General features: G+C 38.1%; 2 protein-coding genes and 1 long non-coding RNA gene across 7 annotated transcripts in view; 1 reads left to right on the top strand and 2 right to left on the bottom strand.

Moving 5' to 3' along the window:
- Positions 1-2926, bottom strand: part of LOC137985447 (inhibitor of growth protein 1-like) — a 37162-nt gene extending 34236 nt beyond the window's left edge. Inside the window, exons 1-2 of one of the 3 annotated variants that reach the window (XM_068833072.1) lie at positions 2801-2919; positions 2666-2720 (exon numbers count right to left, since the gene is read on the bottom strand). In XM_068833072.1, the coding sequence (XP_068689173.1) occupies positions 2666-2720; positions 2801-2806 (61 nt within the window). In that variant the 5' untranslated portion in view covers positions 2807-2919. Of the gene's footprint in view, positions 1-1447; positions 1707-2665; positions 2721-2800 lie in introns of those variants that run through there. The other 2 variants (XM_068833073.1, XM_068833074.1) reach the window with 2 other exon arrangements.
- A 115-nt stretch (positions 2927-3041) lies between these two features.
- The window catches only part of LOC137985444 (uncharacterized), a 48485-nt gene continuing 44026 nt past the window's right edge, over positions 3042-7500 (top strand). The window contains exons 1-3 of one of the 3 annotated variants that reach the window (XM_068833061.1): positions 3042-3116; positions 3186-3261; positions 3386-3540. In XM_068833061.1, coding sequence (XP_068689162.1) covers positions 3256-3261; positions 3386-3540 — 161 coding nt within the window. In that variant the 5' untranslated portion in view covers positions 3042-3116; positions 3186-3255. Of the gene's footprint in view, positions 3262-3385; positions 3541-7500 lie in introns of all 3 variants that reach the window. The other 2 variants (XM_068833063.1, XM_068833062.1) reach the window with 2 other exon arrangements.
- The window catches only part of LOC137985452 (uncharacterized), a 4055-nt gene continuing 163 nt past the window's right edge, over positions 3609-7500 (bottom strand). The window contains exons 1-2 of the long non-coding RNA XR_011119305.1: positions 5715-7500; positions 3609-5022 (exon numbers count right to left, since the gene is read on the bottom strand). The exon at positions 5715-7500 is cut by the window's right edge and continues 163 nt beyond it. This is a non-coding gene — a long non-coding RNA (uncharacterized lncRNA). The remainder of the gene's footprint in view (positions 5023-5714) is intronic.

Consider the following 7500-nt stretch of genomic DNA (forward strand, 5'->3'; position numbering starts at 1 on the left):
ATAGCAAAATGAACAGGTGTCTTTTTTAAATCAAGGTTTAAAACTTGGGTCACTTACTGTTTAGTTAACATTGTTTTGAAATCCAAATACAAATATATTTAAATTAATTTTTTGGTCGTAGGAGCACTTTAACTAAACACTAAAGCCGTGTTCAAACTCAACGTTGATTATGATCAACTGAAGTGTAATTCAGGCTATCATACTCCATTCAATTTTATTAAATTATGGTTCTGTTCACATCTACGAAAAATTTGAATACAATGGGCAGGGTAACCTCTCAGTGTGAGACAAAATGACACCATACCGCGCAGCTGCCACCATTATCATCATCATTATCATTATCACCATACTTGAGGTGAGAAGAGAACCAAGGATAGCTTCTGAGAATAGAAGAAGAAAAATCCAAATCTTTGCTCCATTAAAGCAATTAGAAGTTTCGTGGGCTCAAACCATCATGTGTTCTCCATTCTGTTCAATTATGCACTTAAAAGTAATTATTACTTCACACAATTCCTTGAGGTTGTTTGTTCAAAGTAATCATAATCCAATTATAATCAGGGACTCTAATTAGTTGATGTGAACCCATTTCATATTTAATTCAATTATTAATCGAGGCCTAATGTCAACACGACTTAAGTGACCCAAGTTTTAAGCCTTGATTTCAAAAGGACACCTGTTTATTTGAACTGGATTTTTCCTATTCAATGGTCCACCATTACTAACTTTAAAATCTCGAGAGAGCTGGATCGAGGAGAAAATGATGTCAAAGGCTGACTACATGTAGTTTAAGAATGCTATGTGTGTGTATGTGGTTGAAGTAATATGCATCACAGGAATTTCAGGCTTTCAACTTTTAAACTGGCGTTTTGCATGTATAACAAGCTGCATTTTTACACTGAGTAAAGTAAGTGAGTAAATGACATCACTTTTCCCTAGATTTAACCCTCTGAGGTCCAATCACGCAGTTCTGAACATATGGCAGACAGTGAAATCCAAGACTTAAAATCAAAGCAAACAGCCTTTGGATAAAAATCAAAGGTCAAAATTTTTGCCAGCCAGACTTTCAAAATCTGAAGAAAAAAAGGAAGTGACATCATAGTAGCACTTTAACAAACATGGCTTCCTTATTGAATGACACACTGACCCAAAATTACATGTTCTTATAAAAAAAAAAGAGTGAACAATTATTATTGCATTGCTACCACACTGAACTGCAGCTGCAAATCTTTTCAGAAGCACACTGAATCATATATCAACTGAAGCAAGATAATGCTGTGTCCCAATACAAATCAATAAAGGTGAAGGGAACCCAATGAAAAAATTAAGACAAAAGCCTTTGAGAGACACTTCTAGGCTCCTTGTAATGTATAAAGACATTCTAAACAGATGTGTCCAACAATTTTAGGGAATGAAATCTTCCCTTCAGAAACTGCTAGATAAACGTTACCTTTTAAGAACTTCCCTGTAAACCATTTGCTCATCGGAAACAATGCCAAAAATTGCAAAAATATCCCTTCTGAAAACGTAAGGAACTACTTTTCCCATGGTTGTGAATCTTTTAGGTGATGTTTCAGTAAAGAAATCTATAGCTGTTTGGCAACGTATAACTGAAATTCTTAGAACAGCTTGACTCTCCCGAACACATATTTCACCGAAGATTATCCTTGGATGCCCTTGAAAGGTGACTTTCTTGGGCCAACTGGTTAGAACCAGTTAAAATGTGTACAAAGCTTGCTTTACAAGAAAAAAATGAAAACAATTTCTTATTCATGACTGAGGACATGTATCCAAAAATAGAAAGGACATGGCAAGTTTAACCATCCTTCAGGGTTATGATAAAAGAAAAAAAGGGCACAAGGTCATAATAAAAGAAATAAAGGACACAACTTCACATAAACCTGATGATGGCATGAGTCATGTGGGAAAAATACCTTAAAAAATCTGCCTTGTGGGTGTAAAATATTTATTTTAATACTGTTGCTATCATGAAGCTCTGTAAATATAATCTTGAATGATAGAAGGGTGGCAACTCTATAATTTATTTGCAAATATTGTTTTGAACAATGGACAATACAATATTTGTGGGTGTGAAAAAAGTGCAAACTTCTATCCGATCACGTACACACCAGAATTGCGTGACATGTTGGAGTGATGACGCCACAGTTCGAAAATCGCGTGCACGAAGAACGTGACAGTTTGAAAGAACGTGACAAAAATAGAGACTTTTATCAAGAAAACAATTTATAGACTATAAATAAGTCTTAGGATTTACGTATTCTGCGACGTTTTGAGCCGTCAAAAGTTGGTGTTAATGATGTTTTAAAATTTCACCGTAAACAAAGTAAGCTTACTATAATCAATTTCTAAATCATGTACAAAGCGAAGCAAGCGAAAAAATACAAAATGAAAAGTCTGTTGAGGCTAAAGCATCGCATAATGATTTAAAAGAGAAAATAGAAAACAAGTTTTCGCCTCTCTACAGATTCAAAGATCAACCTTGCGAAACTGCATACATACACTTGGGAGATCGTATTATACTTCAGAAGGCTATACAAGAAAAAACACTTCTTTTCCAGCCTCCGCCTAACCTTCATTTTCCAGCAAGAAAAAAAAATATATTTCGAGGATTTTGTAAATAATAAAAACAATAGTTTTTTGTACTCACACTCCAGATAGTTCTCCACGTAAGTCGCTGAGGCAGAAATCGCAGACTCACTTGACTAAAAACGAGCACACACAAATAAGTTTTATGCCGTTCAAACCAAGCCGAAGCTTTAAGTAGTCCTTGTAATCAACTCACCGTCATTCCTAAGGCATAACAAAGTGTGAAATACACAGAAAGTTGAGGGAAACTCTTCTTTCTTTTAAAACGGTTTGCCGAAGCGGCCAAAAACAGTTCAACGCTTTGTAACCACCCATATAATTCTACTTCCGGTTGAAAGGTCAGTCTCATTGTGTTGAATTTCCGGTTTACAGTCACAATTCTTAAAACTAGACAAATTGTTTTGAAATGAAACTGACAGGTTAAACAAGGTTGTGGGTTTTTGTCACGTTCCTTAATCGAAAAGCGGAAGCTCTTTCTTGATTACTTTGCGTCATCGACTTTGGATCGCATGGTTGTTCTAGAGATTGTCGTTTCATGCCGTTTAGCGTACAGTGTGTGATCAATTTTCGGTTATTTTCAGGTCAAAACGGACAGAGGAGACATCTTTTGGACGGCTTGAACGTACACAACGAGACTTCATCTAGATCTCAATGCTTGTAAGTCAGCTTATCGTAATTTCCTGTTTGCAGCGGAAAGCAAATGTTGAATTCGTATTCGCGCACATATTTCCACGCTATCTGAAGTTACATGAGAAGTTAAAGTTTGTCTTTGATGTTTCAGCAGAGTGCAATAGGTGGTCCCTCAACCCGAGATGGTGGGGTTGTCCTCAACCAGCTTAGGATCGAAATCAAGGAAAAACCAACGCTGAGAGGAAATGTAAAGAAAGAAAAGATGGCCGTTGGCTCTCGGCGCCGGAAGAAGGCAAGATCAAAAAGGTACATGGGTTACAACTTTTCAAAAACTGTGTAATTGTTATAGGCCATAGGAAATGGGAGTATTAAAAAAAAGAAGTCTTATTTATTACAATTTAGTGGTATCTTTACAAAAAATAATAGTAATGAAAGAGAGAAAAAAAGCCATCATAAACATTTTACTTTTTCGAAATCTAAAGATCTTAAAAGCAATTTGAAAATGTTTACACCTCCGAGAGCACAAATGTACAGCACTGCAGTTCTTCGAGTCTTGTTTCGTCTGTAAACAATTTTAAAGAACACGGATAAGCGACTTTAACTAATGATTGACAAATATGTTGAATATGAGTATCCTGGGGAAGTGACCATTACCAAGGAAGCCCCAGTTTTCTAAATGTTCAATTTCTTTTACAATTTACGTACGTACCATAAATAATGTAGAGGAGTCACGCAAGGTCCTCGACAAGCGGAGACGTGCTTTATATCACTCGATATTTGAAAACGGTAACATTGGCTCTGTTTGGCAAATGCTGTTCGGCTGAAAGGATAGTTTTCTTTGCTGAAAATTATTTTAACAATAAACTTAAATGCTGTTAATTTTTCGGGCGATTTGACGATAAAATTTGACGAGTTTTGCAATTAGTCAACTTCAAAATTACAGTAGCCAGTGTGTCTCTTTGAATTGATATATGGACTGAATCTTATTCATCTTTGGAATTCGAGTCACGGGGATAGCGGAAGGAAGGAAAAATTAATTTTACCCATTGATGGATATTCGACCGAAAATTTGGGAAACATCCCAGGAAAGCAATCGAAAGGAATATCAAGAACTTGATGAAGAAGTACTGAATAAAAAGTTCTGGAGTTCCATTTCAGTTTGGACACATTTACTTTAATTAAACTGTTGTGAAATTTGTTGACCTGTTGGATTCAGAGCGGCCAACTTTGTTGGTTATTTTTGTGTCACAAACAGACGAAACACAGTGATTCATAACTTTAGTCATCCCCATTATATATATATTATCCTTTTCCCCTTGTGGTAACATTTCAAAGATTACATACATACATACATACTTACATACATACATACATACATAAATACATACATACATACATACATCTTTATTTAATAATGCAGGTTAAATGTGAATTGGCATGACCGAAGTCCTGATTCTTTGGATTGCACAGTTTTAGTCTGTTCGAGGCTCCCAGATACAGTCGGGAAAGCAAAGAATACTGTGTGTGAAAAACGAGTGGGTTCGTGCTTGGGTGTTTGTCAACAATATTTTAATACAAACAATAAAAAACTTGTTTTTCGCATGCAGTTTTCCGCTTTGCTTTCCTGACTATCTGAGAGCCTGGAATAGGATAGCACAGATTCTGACACAGATTTGGATTGAGCACCAGGGTGTCTTCTGCCTTTAACCAACTCTCTTGTCGACAATATTTTAATACAAACAATAAAAAGCTTGGAGAATACTTTGTTACTCTAAGCCCAGACAAGCACTGCAAAATAAGAGAAAAAAATGTAAAAGAATGGTCATTGCACTTTCGAGCAACTTGCCAAAGATGTCATGGTTAAAGTGACCAAAGACCGATAACAGAGTTACAGCAACATAATTTCAACGTGTGCTTTTTACACTTCACATTCAGGATTTTGTTTCTTGTTTGCTAGTTTCCTGTTCGCCTACTTTTTTATTCTTTATATTTCCGTTACTGTTATCCTTCTCAGTTCTCAGTATCTCTTGATTTGAGTTGTTGATTTCAGTTTACAGTGTCCCCAATTAGTGCTGCAGTGCTAGAAGACTAAACACTTTAATAAAGTTCCTTTCCTTTTTTTTTCCCTTTGTTACTGCGTTTGAGGAGAGTGCATTCTAATTGTGTCAGTCCTGCGGGAAGTCCCTCGGGTATTGATCGTGATGCCATACGATTTTAGCGTTTGAACAACACCTTGTTCTGGTGCAAATAGTCCGGCTCAATCTCGTGTGATAGTAGGGAAGTCAAGTCCTGTTGAAGTTGGACGGGGTTTTATACTTGGATGGGTGACCCTCTCTCTGGGGAGTCACGCTGTTTGGCTATCCACTGATATCCCGCAAAATTCATATTGCATTGCAACACATGTATTCCATAATAATAATACTTGTTTTAATAAAATTATTAGCAACAAGATAACAGTCAAAATACTTATTGTGTGATACCTTCATTGCTGAACAAATACTAGAAAATGGCACAAAACGATTCTCCCCAAAATATACAGCTACTTTCAAATGCCCTGTCAATTACAAAATAGGAATCGAACGCACCTCACTTACAACCTATGATTACTGCTAGTTAATAATGTTGTGCTAATTATTACTCTTAACTGTACAGCAGTGAAGACCCCTCGCCCTGTTTAATAGTAGGATAATGCCATGTGCAAATGAACAAATCGGAGTCATTACTTCATAGACGTCGAAGTCTAAGAAATTGATGTATAAGGAATGGAGTTCTTGTGATGGCTGTGACGATGTCCAGCTATCCTGTCTCTGTGCTCAAAGCGGGCCTTCGTCGCGCATAACAATTCGATCGACAGTCAGCACTACAAACGTCACAAAAGGATAAGAATGACAGAATCCCATTCCCCCTCACATTCCATCCTCATAATCACGCAGTCAAAAGTATCATTCTTACTAACTTTAAATCACTCCCAAATGATCCCGAGACTGGTAGAATCTTTTCGCAACCTCCGTTCATTTCATTCAAACGCGACAAAAACGTAGATAACTTTTTAGTTAGAAGCGCACTCAAAACCAACGAGCAACCCGGCACTTTCAAATGCACGCGCTTACGATGCAAACTTGTCTTTTCACTCCTTACACTAGCAAAATATCGGGACCTACGCGGTCTGTTAAGATCACCAAACGTTTCACATGTACCTCCGCAAATGTCATTTATTGCATAACCTGTACGTTATGCAATAAATTATACATTGGCGAGACAGATAACCGTAGACGACTAGGCGACCGATTACGCGAACACGTTCGCGATGTTGAGAAGAATGGCAAGGATGCATCTAAGCCGGTCGCTCGTCATTTTAATCTGCCTAAACACTCCAAACAACACAAGGCTACCTGTGACCTTTTGCTATATCAAAGTACGACGGAAAGCCGCAAGAATCTGGAGCAAAAATTCATCTTCCAAATCGGCACCCTTGATCCCCACGGTATTACGATCGTCTTTCATTTAACTAATATATTCCTATTTTTCACGTTGCCATGTTACCACCAATAGCGTAGCTCCTACTCCACTATAAAAACTGCACACAACCAGGAGCCCCCCAGGCCTGGGAGCCCCCAAACAAAGGCAGTTCCGGTTCGGTGACCTCATGACGTCAGCTTAGTTTCTTGTAATTGGTCATCGGGCTCCTGTGGGAGTCTCATTCGTGGGAAATTCAATCTAAAAATAAATCGGTCTGTGAAAACGCCGTTACATGAACACAGTAGAGTTGTATGCCCCGGGTCATGGGTTCCTGATACAACCCATAATTCCTCGATTCGCTCTGACAAAGGGCTAACGCTCGAAACGTCAGCTTTTATTATCCCTGTACGGTGGTCAATTTACATCATCAACACCGATGATAAAACCAAAAACTTTCGTGTACAGTTTTGATAAAGTGCCGTTTGTTTTCGCGATTGGTTTTAGGGGCAGTGTGGCCCAGTGGTTAGGGCGCTTGCCTTAAGATATCTGGAGATCCCGATTTCAGGGCCCGTTCTGTACACTGGTAGAATTTGTTCCAGCTAGTCCCTGGTTCAAATTCTCAGCTAGCCTGCGTAACAAGCGTTTCCGTGGAAGATTTTTAATGTTTTAGCCGCGCGAAAAATGGGGCGAGACACCTCCTTCTTTTTTGCGCTAGCCCTATTCTCGCGCGGCCGAAAAAAGAGTTCGCTCGTTTCCCGCTGGAAACGCTTTTTATGCAGGCTACCAGAAACCCATAAGGGTTGAAAC

The sequence above is a fragment of the Montipora foliosa genome, chromosome 14 (assembly GCF_036669935.1).
Source record: "Montipora foliosa isolate CH-2021 chromosome 14, ASM3666993v2, whole genome shotgun sequence".
Lineage (NCBI taxonomy): Eukaryota > Metazoa > Cnidaria > Anthozoa > Scleractinia > Acroporidae > Montipora > Montipora foliosa.